The 18,398-nt window shown below is 41.1% G+C and overlaps 1 protein-coding gene and 1 pseudogene across 1 annotated transcript in view; both read left to right on the forward strand.

Annotated features, from left to right (window-relative positions):
- The window catches only part of Ints4 (integrator complex subunit 4), a 67,048-nt gene that overhangs the window by 18,083 nt on the left and 30,567 nt on the right, over window positions 1-18,398 (forward strand). Inside the window, exons 6-12 of the mRNA XM_032892966.1 lie at window positions 323-373; window positions 2,146-2,234; window positions 2,812-2,932; window positions 10,238-10,309; window positions 11,736-11,910; window positions 13,455-13,660; window positions 17,693-17,835. Coding sequence (XP_032748857.1) covers window positions 323-373; window positions 2,146-2,234; window positions 2,812-2,932; window positions 10,238-10,309; window positions 11,736-11,910; window positions 13,455-13,660; window positions 17,693-17,835 — 857 coding nt within the window. The remainder of the gene's footprint in view (window positions 1-322; window positions 374-2,145; window positions 2,235-2,811; window positions 2,933-10,237; window positions 10,310-11,735; window positions 11,911-13,454; window positions 13,661-17,692; window positions 17,836-18,398) is intronic.
- Window positions 7,936-8,199, forward strand: LOC116891699 (annotated as a pseudogene).

Here is an 18,398-nt window from a genome sequence, read left to right on the forward strand (position 1 = left end):
TGAGATTTTTTTCTTCTGGTGCTCAGAACTGAACCCAGAGCTTTGTTAATGACAGGCAGATATTTTACCATTGAGCTGTATATCCAGCCGCCTTCTTTTTCTTTCTTACTATTATTTCATATTTTTCTAACACTTTGAAATAGTGCTTGGGTTAGAGTTACTGAATACCCTAAATGTCTATAGAGAATAGTCTTTGACCATGTGTTGTGTTGAGACTGATGGTACCTGTCTTAGTCTGATGTGATGTTAAACGTGGGATGATGTGGAGATGTTAGAAACACTGACCTTCTTCACAGAGGCTTACACTGTATTTTTTATCTAGTTGCAGCTCCATGAAAGAGGACTGAAGTTACACCAAACGATTTATAATCAGGTACCTTAAAATGATTACTATGTGGAAGGGGAGGAGCTCCGAGAAGCTGGGAGGGTATCCCACTCCTCAGAGTTTGAAATCATGAAGGCTTTAGCTGACTACTAGTGGCCATATTTGTTGGGCCATATCTGAAGCATACTTTTGAGAATGATGTGGGATGTGTATGTAATTCAGTGGTACTAATGCATGTAAAATTATTTGTAGTGAGATTTGTGTAACTCAGAATGCGTGAATGCTAACTACACGAAGAAAGTATGATTAGAAGTAAGAAAAGTGGGCTGGGGACGTGACTGGGTGGCAGAAAGCTTGCCTAGTATGCACAAGGTCCTGGTTCAATTCCTAGTACTGAAAAGCAGTAATAATTAGGACAGATTAGAGTCTTGCTATTTACTCTTCGACTGGGCCATACTTGAAGTCAGTTCTGGCACCACACATGGTGAACTAGAGAGTTTCTGGAGGGTGGCTAAGACCATGGATCATATGAGGAAACGGCGTACGAATTTAGTATTTTAAAAAGGCATAGTGGAGCTGTGGAAAGGCTGTTTGACAGCTGAATCAAATGCCTTTCAAGGTGGCATTTCAATATTTGTTTGGTTGTTTGGTTATTTGAGACAGGATTTCTTTGTGTAGCCCTGGTAGTCCTGGAACTAGGACCTTCTGTAGACCAGTCTGGCCTCAAACTCACAGAGATCCCCAGCATCTGCCTCCCGAGTTCTGGACTAAAGGTGTGCGCCATCATGTTTGGTAGTCTACGTCTACCCTCACCTCAGATTTTGATATCTTACCATGAATGGTTTTACCTCTTGGTGGGAGTTAAGATCGGCCACATCTCTGGGACTAAGGTGTAAATACCTTTTTTGGTACTCTGGGCTTTGAGTGCTCTGAGTAGCTTTGTTAGGTTTGATGCTATTGTAAATATCTGTTCCACTGTGTGTTCCACTGTGTGTGTGTGTTCCACTGTGTGTGTGTGTTCCACTGTGTGTGTGTGTTCCACTGTGTGTGTGTTCCACTGTGTGTGTATTCTACTGTGTGTGTGTGTTCCACTGTGTGTATTCCACTGTGTGTGTGTATGACACTGTGTGTGTGTGTTCCACTGTGTATGTGTGTTCCACTGTGTGTTCCACTGTGTGTGTTCCACTGTGTGTGTGTGTATGACACTGTGTGTGTGTTCCACTGTGTGTGTTCCACTGTGTGTGTGTATGACACTGTGTGTGTATATGACACTGTGTGTGTGTGTTCCACTGTGTGTGTGTTCCACTGTGTGTGTGTGTTCCACTGTGTGTGTTCCACTGTGTGTGTGTGTTCCACTGTGTGTGTGTGTTCCACTGTGTGTGTGTTCCACTGTGTGTGTATTCTACTGTGTGTGTGTGTTCCACTGTGTGTTCCACTGTGTGTGTATGACACTGTGTGTTGTGTCCCACTGTGTGTATTCCACTATGTGTGTTCCACTATGTGTGTTCCACGGTGTATTCCACTGTGTGTGTTGTGTCCCACTGTGTGTGCTCCACTATGTGTGTTCCACAGTGTATTCCACTGTGTGTGTTCCACTGTGTGTTACAGCTTCTACTTTCCACATAGGCTATCATGTAGCGTAGTTAGAATACAGCCTGAAAAGCTTACACACGCTAATGTTTCTTTGTTGGGCAACAGTCAAAAGCATTTCGAAGTGTTTTGACTGACATCCTTATCTAGCCATCCTATCTTCATTTTGAAAGTATTTGAAAATCATTTGTGAGAACCCAGACTGACAGACGTGTGATCCTTCTTTGCAGGCCTGTAAACTGCTCTCTGACGACTACGAGCAGGTGCGCAGTGCTGCGGTCCAGCTAATCTGGGTTGTCAGCCAGCTCTATCCTGAGAGGTCAGTAGGTGCGAGTCTGCCGTAATGCTGAGCCATTCCTCTCTCCTTCCACCATACAGAAAGCCACCTAGCGGAAAGAACATTGTTTGGATATTTGGAAGGCAGTGTGAAGTAGAGGGGAGAATATAAGCTCTGTGATAATCAGACTGAAAATGAGCTCCACTTATAGTTACTTACACACACAGACACACACAGACACACACACACACACACAGGTCTGTCTAGAGCTTACTTTTGTCAGATTCAGACTTCCAGGTCTGTTTTGCATAGGTTCTAGGGAATTGAATGGGGGCTAGCACTCACTTTACCACTGAACTATGTATACATCCATCCCCCAGTTCTTGGTTTCTTCATAAATCCTTGAACCTCTGATGGGTTGCACACTCTTATTCAAGACATTGAAAGTTTGCGGTGCGGCTATTGGCACCCTTTTCTCTGGGCGGGAGGCCTGCTGGAGAGTGTCTTTCAGCCTTAGATTTCCTACACACAGTTTTCGTTACTTGTCCTCAGAGTGCTGAACTTGCAGCTCAGGCACGTGTTTTGTCATGTGTGCTTTCTCCCTTTTCTTTTTATTTAGTATCGTTCCAATACCTTCTTCTAATGAAGAAATCCGTCTAGTTGATGATGCATTTGGAAAAATTTGCCACATGGTCAGTGATGGCTCCTGGGTAGTTCGTGTTCAAGCTGCAAAGCTATTGGTAAGTTACATGTTTTTAATGAACAGAGTGCTTTTAAGTTGTTACAAACATTTTTGAGAGACCATAGACATGGTCAGATATGTCTCATTTTTAGAAACCCCATAATTTCTTCAATGGCTTGACCTCTGCACCCTCCCCCTTTTACGTTATATGCTTCATTACTGTGTTTGTCTACAAAAGGAGTGCCGTGAATATGTCATTAGCAAAGACAAGCAGCAGTCCCTGAGCTGTGACATCATATAGATGTCCCTGCACGGAGGCTGGGGGTGGAGTGTCAGGGAGAAGCACACAAGTGAATAGAAAAGGGTTAAACCCTCACCACTCAAGTTCAAGAACACTCGGTCTTCATCCATGTGTGAGCCAGGGATTAAACTCAGGGCTCCAGGCTTGTCGCAATGCCCTCATTCGGTGAGCTATCTCATTTGCCCACAGTTTGTAGTTTTCTTGTCTATAAAATGAAGACTCTAATATAAAACAGAGAGTTTAAAAGATTAAAGATTTGCCTACAAAAAAGTGCACATAAATAAGTATATATAAGTATTGATATAAGTATATTTCTATATAAGAAATTAGGCATAAACTATATGTAAATATGTGCATATATATGACTAAAAAGCCTAGATGGCTAGAAATGTTATAAATAGTAGCAACTATAATTACTAATGTTATTAGCAAGATTGGATTATTAATCACTCTTGAATACAGACATAATTACATAATTTGGAGCTGTGTAGATTTGAAGTCACTAAAGCAGGGCTGTAGAGATGGCTCACTGAGGAGACGGGCCTTGCTGAGGCTGAGGAACCCGTTTAGGTTGGCAGTAGTAGGGAAGTAGTACAGTGTCGTTCAGGCTAACAGGCAGACATGAAAGCTCCCAGTAGTGGATAAGGGATGTGTAACAGGCTAAACTCAAGGGGAGAGGAGAAACCGAGGAAGGTGCTTAGGTGAAATGATACGGTGTTAGATGTCTGTGCCGCACAAAAAGTGAGAATTTCCACTCTTCGTTATAGCAGGACAAAAAACTCCACATGTGGGTTTATTGGAAAACTTAAGACCATTCAAAAGAAACTGGATTAATAATATTAATAACAATAGCAACACTTCTCAAGAGGTTAAAAAGAGGTGCCCCGAACTGTGACTTCTAAGTAAGCGGATCCATGCTGCCATTAAGAATACAGTCACTACTTTGAACTTAGGTCTATCTGGGATGTGGATTTTCAGTGTGGGAGCGTCTTCAGAGTATATTGAATTCCTCTTATCCTTTAAGGATTAAACTACATTTAAGTCTTTGTTCTTAGAAATTGCAGCTTTTTAAGACTCTTTGTGGTAGTGCTTCCCAGTATGTCAGGCACTGGTGTTCCCTGGGGCAAATGCTGACGCATTGAGTTAGTTAGGGGGGACTTTATATCGGATACACTGTCCATCTCTGTTGGTGTTTTGCTGTCTTTCAATCTCCTAATAGATGGAAGCTAGAAGCCTTAAGCTAGAAAAAAAAGACTTAAGAGCATGGGCCAGAGATGGCTCAGCTGGTAAAAATGCTTGCCACACAAGCCTTGTGACCTAAGTTTAATTCCTGGAAGCCATGTGTAGGTGGAAAGGGAGAAGACTTCCAAGAGTCTGACTGACCCATGGGCGTACATGCACACACATAGTATGTATATGCACACAGTAATAATACAATTTTTGAAAGCGGTTTTTGCTCTGGAAGCATGTTTGACACTGTTAACAATCTTGTTTCAGAGATTGTTTGTTTTATGTATGAGTACACTGTAGCTGTCCTCAGACACACCAGAAGAGGACATTACAGATGGTTGTGAGCTACTGTGTGGTTGCTGGGAATTGAACTCAGGACCTCTGGAAGAGCAGTCGGTGCTCTTAACTGCTCAGCCATCTCTCCAGCCCATCAGAAACAATTTATAGAGCTCCAGAGGGATTACAGTTTAAGTTGATGGTGGTAGTATGCAGTTGGGGAGGTATGCTGGAACTAGCTCTGTAGATCACGCTAGCCTCCAGCTTACAGAGCTCTGCCTGCCTCTGACTCCAAAGATGTGTGCCACCACCGCCCAGCCTTAACATATCTTTTATCCATCGGTTCATCATCTTGTATCAGTTCTGTCCCTGTGATATTACCTAAATCCACCCTTTCTCTTCTCCCTTTCTGCTGGGCCCATACTAATGTAAGCATCATCATTTCTTGGTTGAATTACTGTGCTCTTGACATTTGTGAATTTAAAATGGAAAGTTTAGCTATTATTAGATGACACCGGAAATGTATCACAAGTGACATTAAGTGAGGCTCGACATGAATAATACCTCTTCTGCGCTGGTGTAAGAGAGCGCAGCTGAGAACACTGAAGGAGGAGGAGGGTATTGGAAAGTGTGGACAAACAAACTTACTAAGAAGTCAGTAGAAGGTTCCTTTGTCAGGGAAAATGTTCTTCAAATCCAAGTAATACTGTGATAAACTTCAGAGAAAGTCAGAGATCTCACCAGTGTGTGGTGCATGCTCGTAATCCCAGCAGTTGGAAGCCAGTCTACTTTTATGTAGTAAGTTCCAGGCCAGACAGAGAAGAAAGATCCAAGCCTGTGTGAGCATTTCCATGTGTTACCATAGGAATCCCAGAAGTACTCAGATACAAGCTTATGGATGTCTCAGGCCTACTTTTGTAGACTCCTATGCTGGCAATTTTGCTTTCATTTGACTGTGTCTGGTCTGTTCACCACATTGCTTCAGGGAGACCTCTATGAGATATAAATCTACTTTCTCCTTTATTTGAAACAGGTAAACTAGCTAATTTCACCTTCAGTTTTTCACATTAAAAATAGATATTACTGGTGCTTGAGAAATGGCTCAGTGGTTAACAACACTTACTGCTGTTTCAGAGAATCCAAGTTTGATTCCCGGTATCTACATAGCACACATCCGTCTGCAGCTCTAGTTCCAGAGGACACCCTCTTCGGACCTCCAGGGGCAAAACATCTATGCACATAAAAGAAATTAAGATTTAAAAAGAAGAAGACATGGTTAAGTTACGGTTTAGTCAGGTGTAATGATTCAGGCCTGCGATCTAGCACTTGAGAGGATGAAGAGGGATTGCCAGGCAGAGTTAGTTCAAGGCCAGCCTGGCCCACATTAGTGAGTTCCAAGTTAGCTTTAGCTAAATGAAAATAAATAAAAACAAGAAAGTTACATCGGCGGCGGTGGCACATACCTTAGTCCCAGCACTGGGGAGGCAGAGACAGGCAGATCGCTGAGTTCAAGACCAGGCTGGTCTTTGGAACGAGTTCTAGGATAGTCAGGGCTACACAGAGAAACCCTATCTTGAAAAACCAAAAAAAAAAAAAAAAAAAAACCAAAAAGGCAAAAAAAAAAAAATGGGATGGGGATTAAAATTCACGGGTTGGGGATTTAGCTCAGGAACCCCAAACCCCAGGAATCAAACCCCAAAAAAAAAAAAAAAAAAAAAAAAAAAAAAAAAAAAACAAAAAAAAAAAGAAAAAAAAAAGACATTCGTTCTTCATGGAATTAGTAGGAGAGTTAACTTAACAGGAAGTAAACATTTTGTACACTGTTGATCTTATTTAATGGTGGGTCTTATTGTTTTTGTAGTTTTGTTGTGTTTCCTTATTTAATTGTTTATTGATTTCATTTATTATTTATTTATTTTGAGACATAATATGTAATCCCGATTAGTCTGGAACTTGCTATGTAGACTGAGCTGGCCTTGAACTCACAGAGATCTGCTTACTTTTACCTCCTTAGTGCTGTAACTAATGGTGTACACCACCATACCCAACTGTTTTAAGTGTTTATTTTTTATTTTTGTTTTTTATGTTTTGTTTTTGTTTGTTTTGAGACAGGATTTCTCTATGTAGCCTTGGCTCTCCTACAACTCGTTCAATAGACCTTGCCTTGGAACTCATAGAGAGCTGCCTGCGTCTGCCTCCTGAGTGCTGGGATTAAAGGTGTGCATCACCAACCCCTGACTGTATTTAGATTTAAACAGACAAAAAACAAAAAAGTAAGCAAAAAACAAGACAGTTTTATGTGTGCAAGTATTTTGCCTACACATATGTATGTGCCCATGTATGTGAGGTCAGGAGAGGACTCTAGTTTGTTGACTCTAGTTATGTAATTATATACATAATTACATAATGAGATTATGTCTCGAAGTAAATAATAAACAAATGAGTCCGTCAACAAATAAACAAGTAAATGTCACAAATGACAAACTAGATCTCCTGAATCTAGTTACCAGTGTCTTTGAGGTACCATATTGGTGCTGGGGACCAGACCCTGGTCCTCTGTAAGGGTAGCTGGTGCTCTTAACTGCTAAGCCATCTCTCCAGCCTCTCCTGTGCCCCTTGCCTTAAATTAAATGCTGTAGCGATTATCTAATACTTTTTTTTTTTTTTTTTTTGTTCTTTTTTTCGGAGCTGGGGACCGAACCCAGGGCCTTGCGCTTCCTAGGCAAGCGCTCTACCACTGAGCTAAATCCCCAACCCCATCTAATACGTTTTTATCAGGCGGACTCCTTACTCCTGATGACAGGATTTTTTATTTAGAGTCCGATCCCGGTCTTTCATACCTCACTTTTGGTCCCCTTGGCCTATGTTCTGTTCATAAAGCCACTTATTAGTCCTTTCCACATGGCATTTCCTCGTACTTCACGTGTTTGCGCTGTGAGTTCCCATTCCCCAGCCAGAGGTGTCTTAATCTGTACTCATGCTGCTGATTCTCTTCGTTTCTGTAGCAGCCTTTATACTTTATAGATGCATATTTAACCTTTCATACCATAACAAAGTTGTCTTGGTCTTTTTATTTTGTTTTCCTGCTCCTGATAATTGTAAGCATATAATTTAATCATTATTATGTAAATACTTATTTTAATATTTGAGAATATATATAAATAAATGGTTGGAAAGAGTAGAATAAGAAGGAATGGCCTGATGGGAGGTGGAAACATAAATATTAGGAGTTCAAGACCAGATTCGGGCCGGTTGCCAAGGCCTCAGGATGGCTCGGACCATGGAACCCCTGGCAAAGAAGATCTTTAAAGGAGTTTTAGCTGCTGAGCTCGTGGGCGTTTTTGGAGCTTATTTTTTGTTTAAAAAGATGAACTCAAGATTGCCAAGATTTCAGGCAAACAATGAGCAAGACATTTCCCTTCATTTTGGAAGTTTATTACAAATCCATTGAACAGTCTGGAATATATGGGGTTAGAGAAAAAGATCAGCAAAAATGGCTGGGTAGCAAAAATTAAGGATCTGGTCCCCGACCAATGTTTATCTCTACAAGAAACCAACGGTATCACTCAGGATTACAATCCCACAGCTGACATGGATGGAGTTTCTACTGTGTGAAACAAAATATAAATTGTAATTCAGATCTTATTCTTTGGCCTTGAAAAAGCTGACTGAAGAATGTTTACTGTATTATCAATAAACTTTTATTTATGCTACTGAAAATAAAATGTATTAAAACTCAAAAAAAAAAAAAAAAAAAAAAGACCAGATTCGGGGGATAGTGAGGTCTATCCTGGGCTATATGAGACCTTGACAGCCCCCCCCCCAAGATCTCTCAGACACTGGACCACCAACCAGGCAGCATACACCAGCTGATATGAGGCCCCCAACACATATACAGCAGAGGACTGCTGGGTCTGGGTTCAGTTAGAGAGGATGCACCTAATCCCAAGAGAATGGAGGCTCAGGAAATGGGGAGGTCTGTTGGTGTGGGTGGTGGTGGGGTGTAGACATCCTCATGGAGACGGGTTGGGGAAGAGGTATAGGATGTGGAACAGTCAGAGGGTGGACCAGGAGGGGATAAATCTGGAGTGTAAAAATATTAAATAAAATTTTTAAAAAAGGAAGAAAGGAATGAGGGGTTGGGGATTTAACTCAGTGGTAGAGCGCTTGCCTAGGAAGCCAAAGGCCCTGGGTCCGGGCCCCAGACCAAAAAAAAAAAAAAAAAAAAAAAAAAAAAAAGAAAAAAAAGGAAAAAGGAAGAAAGGAATGGGAAAAGATGATGAGGGGTGGCTAAAAGAAAGTTTCTGGAGTCTCAGTTTTTATTTCAACTCTGGATTTTGTGACTGTGTTACTTAATATTTTTACATTCCCCCTTGCATAAAATAGGACTAATGATGGTGTTAACTTCATAGTATTCTACTGAGAGTTAAGTGGGTTGAAATATGTATACAGAATAGTATATATATGGAACAGAGTAAGTTCTGTGAGAGGTATTTCTTCTACGCTATCGTTGGTATTTTAGTTCACGAATATATCCCTGATGATTTAGAATTTACAGATATCTTAGCTATCAAGAATATTGAAGGGCTGGAGAGATGGCTCAGCGGTTAAGAGCACCCGACTACTCTTCCAGAGGTCCTGAGTTCAATTCCCAGCAACCACATGGTGGCTCATAACCATCTGTAAAGAGATCCGATGCCCTCTTCTGGTGTATCTGAAGATAGCTACAGTGTACTTTATATAATAAATGAATAAATCTTTAAAAAAAAAAAAAGCAGAAAGAAAGAAAAAGAATGTTAAAAAAAAAAAGAAGAATATTGAAGAGAGTCCTTAAAAGTTATGATAAAAATTATGAAGCTGATGGTGTGGGGTGGGACTTCTTAAGTGGGGTGGGGAAAGACTCAGTCACCTTTAAGGGGCTCAACATTGGGAGTTTGACTATGCTCCAATGAGTATATAGGCAATACAAATTGGACTTGGTGTGTTGGAGTGTTTTTTGTTTTTTTTTTGGTGGGGGAGTGGGGGGGTAGGAGGGCACAAGGGTAGGAATGTGGACCTATGAAGACTGGGAAGCAAGTGTGATCAAAGTGTATTATATGAGATTCCTAAGTAATTAATAAAAATATTATGTTGGAGGAGAAGAGAGAGGACATAATACACCTCAAAACAACTTCAGGAACTCCCTGAAACCGACAGGATTCAGTCTGCTTAACTTCCATGAAGAAATTCAAGTCACTCATGCTGCTTAAAAGAGGTTTCACAAATTGAGCCACTGAGATCAGATGGTTTTTCATCTGTAGATGTACCTACATGTGTGTAGTGTGCTCTGGGTGTGTGGTTTTCATAAGCTATTTCTCATGCTGGTTTGGAGTTAAATAATGGCAACTGTCTTTGAATACCTTTCAAAGCATATTTCTCTAACCCAATAAAGTTTGTTACTTTAACAGCAACAACTAAAAGAAAAATGTTACCTTTGCATTTACTTTTAAACTTTGTTACTGTGATGTTTAAATCACAGGAGTTGTTCAATATGCTCTGGATTCTCTCTTTTTACAGGGTTCTATGGAGCAAGTCAGTTCTCATTTCTTGGAGCAGACTCTTGATAAGAAGCTGATGTCAGATCTGAGGGTAACTTGACTTCTTTGTTTAAACTGGGTTTCTATAATCAACATCAGTATAGCTATACGTTGGGCCGTGTTGATTTAATTTAACAGTCCACATTTGTTACATTAGTGTAGGTTATTAGATTACATTTTAATTCAAAATTATAGTAACTTGAACCAAATTAAAGCTACATCATGAATTTCATTTTGTAATAAAATACTTTGCAAAGGTTGTGTCAAACAAGAGGTAGGATTTACTTTCTGTTCCTTATAAACTATGGCATTCTGGTATTTCGTTGGACATGTGACATGGTGGAAGCCCTTTTTAGTACAGTTCCCATGGACGAGTGAGTAGAAAAGTGACCCCCCTTGTCTGGACAGTATCCAGCTGCTTCTGGGGAGCGCCTTAGACATTGACTGTGATGCTCTCGAATGTGTTTGGTACTCATTGTCGGTAACTTATTTTTGAAATATAAGTTTATAACAGTTGCTGAATTTTTTATAAATATATGAGAAAATAGCTTACTTATAGTCCCAATAGCTTTAGCAATTTTGATATCTTCTGTAGCTTTTTAAATGTGTGTTTTAAACACCGAGCCATAAGTATATTCTTCATGTCTTTAGTGACTGTGTACATTGTTAGGTACGTGTGCTCTCACCCTCTAGCCTTTCACTATGCTAGGCTTGTAGATTCTCTTGACTTTTCACACTGTAAATCATGGAAAGGATGCTATTGTGGTGTCCTTTGTGACCTTTATTTTATTTTATTTTTTTTTTGAGTTATTCCATAACTCAATGGAATGGTTCCGGAGTTGATATATGTAGAGTTCCTTGACTCCAGTTGGTATTTAGGTATGTTTTTGGTAGGCTAGGGGGAGAGTAAGGAAGGACATGTGCTGAATAAGAGGAGATGAGAAATTTTGGTTTCCAAAACACATTGCAAGGTACAGGCTGTGATGTGGGACGTGACCCACATCCTTATAGACTCTGATACTTTGATCCATTGATGCTTCTGAAGTGACCATGCATGAATCATCAGCCCATTTCTAAGATGTTTAAAAATTACTGTGTGAAGCAGGGTGGCAGTTACTTATTTGGGATGTCACCACCACTGGCAAAACAGTGTTTCCTAACGAGACTGAAAGGCTATTGTTCTTACAGTGGGTATATTTTCTGTAGAGGCCGTATTCGAAGAGGCACTGCTCGCTTGCCTCTCAGGCTCTCCTTTCCCCGTGTTTAATGACGGCATAACCACCTGACCAATCACCACTGTCTAGGTCACTTGGACATTATTACAGACTTGTGAGACTTGTCTCATTTTAAGTTGGATTTGCATTTCTCTGCTCTGAACAGGCAAGTTGTCTTCAAGAGTAGTTTTGTTGCTTACTTGCTCTGTTTGAAGTACACCTTAGTGTTCTCTTGCAAGTAGTAATTGTTGTCATCTTCAACAGAGGAAACGCACCGCACATGAGCGTGCCAAGGAACTTTACAGTTCAGGGGAGTTTTCCAGTGGCAGGAAATGGGGAGATGATGCTCCCAAGGAAGAAATAGATACAGGGGCCGTGAACTTGATAGAGTCAGGAGCATGTGGAGCCTTCGTTCATGGGCTGGAAGATGAGATGTATGGTAAGTATGCTTGTGATGTCAGAGCACCCATGTACTTTGCTTTGTGTGCATCACCTGCCCCTGCCAGGCTCAGCAGGCAAAGGTACTTCCTGCACAGGTCTGGAGACCTGAGCTCTGAGAACCCACAGAAAGGGTAGGCGGAGAGTGCCGACTCTGCACACTCCTTTACCTCTGCACATGTGCCATGGCCCTCGTACCTCGCTGACACTCATATCGCACATGCAGATAACATTTACAAAGTGCATCTTTTCGTTTAGCCTTGCGATGACTGTGTAAAGTACCTATTATGAAGGAGAGGCATAGGTCCACAAAGTATAATGCAGTGGTTAAATTCACATTTCAGCATTTCTGTAAAGTGGGGGTGATAATAATAAGCTTTTTTTTCTGAGCTATAAAAATTAAATGAGATTCTGTACACATAAAGTACTTGGTGTGAGATACGCAATCTATTTATAGTAAGCACTTCGTAATAAAAAAGTCATACTAATAATACTATTTTAGTTACTCAGATAGCAAGATTTAAAGTCAAGTGTTTGTGATCAGAAAGTCTTTCTTTTATCTTCCTTTGGCCTTTGTGTAAAATGTTGTGTCATATTATCTATCTGTCTGTCTGTCTACCTTCCTACCTACCTGTCTCTGTCTGTCTGCCTGCCTGCCTGCCTGCCTGCCTAATGGAGTCTTACTGTATATCCCTGGCTGGCCTAGAACTTGCTATATAGACTAGGTCAGTCTTGAACTCCGAGATCTCCCTTCCTCTGCCTCCTCAGTGCTGGGATTGAAGGTGTGCATTGGCAAACCTGTCCAGTTATCCCTTGAAAGCTTTTCTGGTTGCTTTACGCTTTATGATCCTAGAGGTTTCTATGGTGTCCCTCTGCATCCCCCTTCCCCCCATTTCGTTTCGCTGTGAGAAGTATCTCCCCATTTGACTCTTTCTTCCTCCTTTCCCCTTTCCTTTCCCTTCTCTTTGTGTTGTTTTCAACCTAGAAAAGTTCAGTAGAGAGTTGAGGTTGTAGCTCAGCTGGCTTGTTACTTCCTAGCAGGCATGAATTGGTGAAGAGGTCGCTGTAGTCTGCTCTGAGACCTCTCTTCGTAGGAGCAGCATGTCCCTTAAACACACTTAGCATGACACTAGCCTGGGATTACAGGTGTGGGGGCTAGCGTTTTCCCTTACTGACTTTGAGGCAAGTGAACAAATCTTTATTCAATCTTGAAAGTGGTAAGTCACTTAACATCTGACATTTAAATATATTTTCATGTAGTTGGATACTGAAATAAGGCAACACCATTTTCAAGAAATTCAAGAAATTTAGGAAGCTGTGTTACTTTATTACACTCATGTGGATAAAATGAGGGCCTTCGCCCTTGGAACAAAAGGCCCACGTTAAGAATCAGTGTAATGGGAACAGAAGGATGTGCTCCAGGGAGAATCTGTAGACTGAGAGAAGAATAGAGAATAAGAATGGTCTGAGTGAGAAGGAATCCACGTTTTTATGGCTCTTAAGTAGTGTTCAGTTTAATTTGTGTTTTTGTTTTTCGTATTTCAGAGGTTCGCATTGCTGCTGTGGAGGCTCTGTGTATGCTAGCCCAGTCTTCGCCCTCTTTTGCTGAAAAGTGCCTTGACTTCCTCGTTGACATGTTCAATGATGAAATCGAGGAAGTGCGTCTGCAGTCCATACATACCATGAGAAAAATCTCTAACAATATCACCCTCCGAGAAGATCAGCTCGATACTGTCCTGGCTGTGTTAGAGGTGAGAGTTTCTAGCTGGTCGTTCATTTCTTCATCAGAAAGCTTTAGGCTAGCCCCTTTTAAAACCACATATCATTTTGAGCACTGGTCAGTACATCAGACAGCACAATTCTGCCATCTCACTATAGTCCTCCCCAGAGTGGAGCTGGATATTATGGGAAATATGAATTAGCTTGCTATGGTACGACCAGGGAAGGGAATAAGAAGAATGTCTAACGTGAGTTGGCTGAGTCAAGGAGATAGAAAACATGCTGTGAGGACACTTTGGGGAACAAGGAGACATAATGAGGCATTTGTCTTTAGGAAGGAAGTGGTACCATTGACTAGGTAGACGGGAAACAGTTTACATGGTTTCTGAAGAACCACAGGTTAGCAAGCACAAGACACCCTGGAGTTCACAGGTGCTCATTGCGGTGGTAGCATATGGTTGAAGATCTGAGAGAGGGTGGGAAGTACCTGTCGATGAAGTAGCAGATACACAGTGAAGAGTTCTTTTCCATTTTCCTTTTTATTCTATTTAGGTGCTGTAGCAGGAGAAGGTCTTAAATTTCAGTTCTTTCCACCGTATGGTTTTATAGAGAAATAATTTGTCTGCGGTCACAGTCAGTTAAGTGGTTGCTTTGTGTCACACAAATTCTCACTTCCTAGACTGTAGAACTCGTGTTCTTGGGTTATTTTTCTGAAGTGTCTGGATCCACTAGCTGACATTGGCTTCTCACTGTTCATACATGGGATCTGGCCCCTTGCCTACACCCATCAAAGGAAGAACAAATTTGATACCTCACTATTGCATAATTATTTCAGATTTCTGCTGCATTCTTTTTTCTTAAGATGAGCAGGTTTTTCTTAATTACTTATCTTTTATGTGCATTGGTGTTTAGCCCGTATGTATGTCTGTGTGAGGATATTGGGTCCCCAGGAACTGAAGTCACAGTTGACAGCTACCATGTGGTGCTGGTAATTGAATCTGGTCTTCTGAAAGAGCAGCCGGAGCCACCTCTCCAGCTCCTCCCATCGCATTCTCTGTAAAACACAGTGCTTCTAAAAGGTCCCTATCACTTTTCCTGAGCACGGAGGTCCATAGCATTTATTTATGCTTTGTGTCTTGTTTGTCATAGGTAGTCTCTCTCCTTTTTAGTTTCTTTTTTCTTTTGTTTTCTAGACAGTGCCTCATACTGGTTAGAACACACTGTATCCTAGGCTGGCCTTGAACCCAAGATCGTCCTCCTCCTTCAGCCTCAGTGATGGGATTACAGACCTGAGCCATCTGCCTGTCATTTTAGTTTTCTGTATCATGGTTCCTGACCCTGAGTTTCATCCTATAATCACTTCTGTGTCTGCATGCCTTGACTTACTACTTTGCCTTCCGTGTAGTTTTCCCTTCTGCTTAGGAAACTGCCACTGTTCACTCAGTGGATTCTGTTTCTCTCCACAGTATATACGCTCTTCCCCTCAGATATTCCAAGAATTCAGACATATAAACTATTTTCCATTCTGCTGGTCACAGCTTCCTTACATTTCCTGTGTTACTGTCTTTGCTTTGAACCTTAGCTAGCCAAATCTTTCAGCTGGAATTTCTGTTTTGGACTATGCTGGGATATTGTCCTACCTAGAGAATTTGTTTACTCATCAAGTACTGTCAATGGATTGGAAATACTGTGTCATTCTCGTTGAGCATAATTATAGTCTCAAGAAAGGTAACAGTTTCAGATGGTGACAGATCTTGTACATAAACTAAACTGTCTAGACATGTGGGAGACGTTATGATATGTCATCCAGTTAGTCCTGCTTCTTAAAGGACAGAGCAGCCATGCCTGTGAAGACAGGTAAAGATCTGTTCCTGGAAAGGCTAAGGGTCAACACAGTTAAGAATTTCAGTTCAAGTACAGCTTAGTGAGTAAATGGAGGTCTCAGAAGTAGTGAGAGGACAAGTGACTTGTAGGCCACCGAATCTTCTTTTAAGCTTTTTTTTTTTTTTTTTTTTTTTTTTTTTTTTCGGAGCTGGGGACCCGAACCAGGGCCTTGTGCTTGGTAGGCAAGCGCTCTACCACTGAGCTAAATCCCCAACCCCTTCTTTTAAGCTTTATGGAACATTGTTGAAGGATTTTGTGGAGAGAAGTTGATATGGATTTGCCTGTCTTTCAGCATTTCTCATTTTTGAAACCTTTTTGAAGTTTACATCAGATTGTTCTATTCTGTCAATCATTTGATGCATGTTAAATACCAGTCTTATGTGTCTCCCCTTTATTTTTCTTTTATCATGTCTATCGGGTTTGTCTGTTTTATCCCCCAATGAGATCATTAACTCTGTAAGTAGTCACTGTGTGATGACTGTTTCATTATGTTCTTTTCAATCGAGTGGCTTAGTTATAGTGAATGTGTAGCCAATATTTCCTAAAACAAATCTGCACAAGTTAACTATATAACTGGCAACTGCATAGTACTTAAGAAACACAAATTTAAATTGTTTCTTGCTAGTTTGAACTTTATTGTTTTCAGGACATCACTGTAGCTTCCACGGTCAGCAATGGAGATTTATGGTTAAGTTGGCAGGGTTTGGAGTCAGACAGATCTGAGTAAGCTGTCCTTTCTTTGGTTTTTTCCTTTTACCTGTTGTCTTTAGTATATCTGATGCCTTGTGCCAGGCACTGCTGTGGGAGAGGTAATAGTGACTGAAAGCTACGATCCTGCTGTCTAATGGGAGTCAGAAGTAGTTATTAGAAAGGCAGAGTAGTGAAATAAGCACGCAGTATGAGTGAGACACTGTAAGATCCGTCAGGGGAACTCAGTTCTTTAGGGTTAGGAAGTACAGTAGTCAGGGTCTAGAGGATCTAAAGGAACTAGGGACTAGTGTGGCAGGAATTGTTGACACTGAGGTGGAAGGACATTGCCAGTAGAAGAGCAGAGATGTAGGTCTGCTGTGAGTGGGAATGTGGCACATTTGTAATTTGTATTCTAAGACTAAAGAGGGCTGTGCATCAGGAAGACAAATGACTGAAGTGTGCTGTGACATTGTGCGGGAGGGGGTGGGGAGCTCATGCAGTGCACATCTCATTTGTCGGTTTGTCTGGCCACACAGACTTCCATGCTGCTGTTTTGTTTTTGTTTTTGTTTTTGTTTTTGTTTTTTTCTTCTTTTTTCTTTTTTTCGGAGCTGGGGACCGAACCCAGGGCCTTGCGCTTGCTAGGCAAGCGCTCTACCACTGAGCTAAATACCCAACCCCTTCCATGCTGTTTTTAAGCATTCTACTCTAAGGCCTTTATGGTTTTTGATCCTTTTGATTATAAAATACTCAACTCACCCTAGTGGTCTTTCTTTCTTTTTTTTTTTTTTTTAAAGCTACCTGCCTTGTATATGTGTGGGGCTTGTTATGTATTTAGACTGCCCTCAAATTGTCATCCTTCTGCTTCTGCTTCCCAAGTGCTGGGGCTGCAAGTGTGAGAGCACAGCAGCACAGCCTGCTCTTTCCATGGTTGTAGGAGCCTCTGATAATGTAGACATTGAAGGAAAAGTTTCAGACACTGGGAAAAGAAAGAGTAAAGAGCAAAAGGGGCTGGGCATGATGGGACAGAGCAGTAATCCCAGTGCTTGGGAAGTGGAGGCAGGAGGATCGGGAGTTCAGGGCCATCCTCATGTCCTCAGCTATATAGTTCAAGTTGAACTTGGATTGCTTGAGACCCAGACTCAAAAGAAGCCAGGTGAGGTGATGATTTCCTTTAATTCAGAGCTAGCCTGGTCTACATAACAAACTCTAGACCAACTAAGGCTACATAGTGAATGAAACCTTGACTCAAAAAATAAACAAACAAAATAAATAAAAACAGGAAGAGGGAGAGAAAGAATAGAAGGAGGTAAGGCCCCTTCTTAGATCACTGAAATGAGGTCTTTCCCAGGAATTTTAACTAGCAGATTTCTAAATATTTTTTTCATATGCACACGCTAAATTGAAAAGCAGTCATGGAGAAGGGGATGGTATACGGAACACGAGCTACTATTGTTAATTATAACCTTTCTTTTTTCTCTTCTGAAAAAGGATTCATCCAGGGATATTAGAGAGGCTCTTCATGAACTCTTATGCTGCACTAATGTCTCAACAAAAGAAGGGATTCATCTCGCACTGGTGGAGCTACTGAAAAACCTAACCAAGTACCCTACTGACAGGGACTCCATATGGAAGTAAGGGCACTTACCTCATTACTAAGTCTCGTCTAAAGAAACGTGCAACGCAATTACTTGGTGGATCATCTTAGACTAGGTATAGCCCTTAGTTTCACCTTTACTTTAGAACCTGGGTCACCTTTTCCAAACTCAGATTCCAAGAATCAGATTCCTAAAATGAATATCGATATTAGATTAGATGTTCCCACCTATCTATCTCATAAATACCATGTACCTGTCATGTATGGACTGTCAAGTCTTAGGGTTTTAGAGAGGAGTCCTAGGTTTCCCTTTTCTCATACAGTGCCTTGCTCTTTCCCACATTGTACAGCATTGTAACCATCATCATTGAGTTTAAAGGTAGAGCTAGCATTTGGTTTACACATAGGAAATCTCATAGTTATCCATCCAGTTACCATCAGCCTTACTGACTTCAGCCAAACTTCTTTTTTCTTCCATTTTTATTAAATTGGATATTTCTTATTTACATTTCAAATGTTATTCCCTTTCTCGGTTTCCAGACCATCATCCCCCTAGCTCTTCCCCATCCCCTTCTATATGGGTGTTTCCCTCCCTATCGA

The sequence above is a fragment of the Rattus rattus genome, chromosome 2 (assembly GCF_011064425.1).
Source record: "Rattus rattus isolate New Zealand chromosome 2, Rrattus_CSIRO_v1, whole genome shotgun sequence".
In the NCBI taxonomy this organism is placed as follows: Eukaryota; Metazoa; Chordata; class Mammalia; order Rodentia; family Muridae; genus Rattus; species Rattus rattus.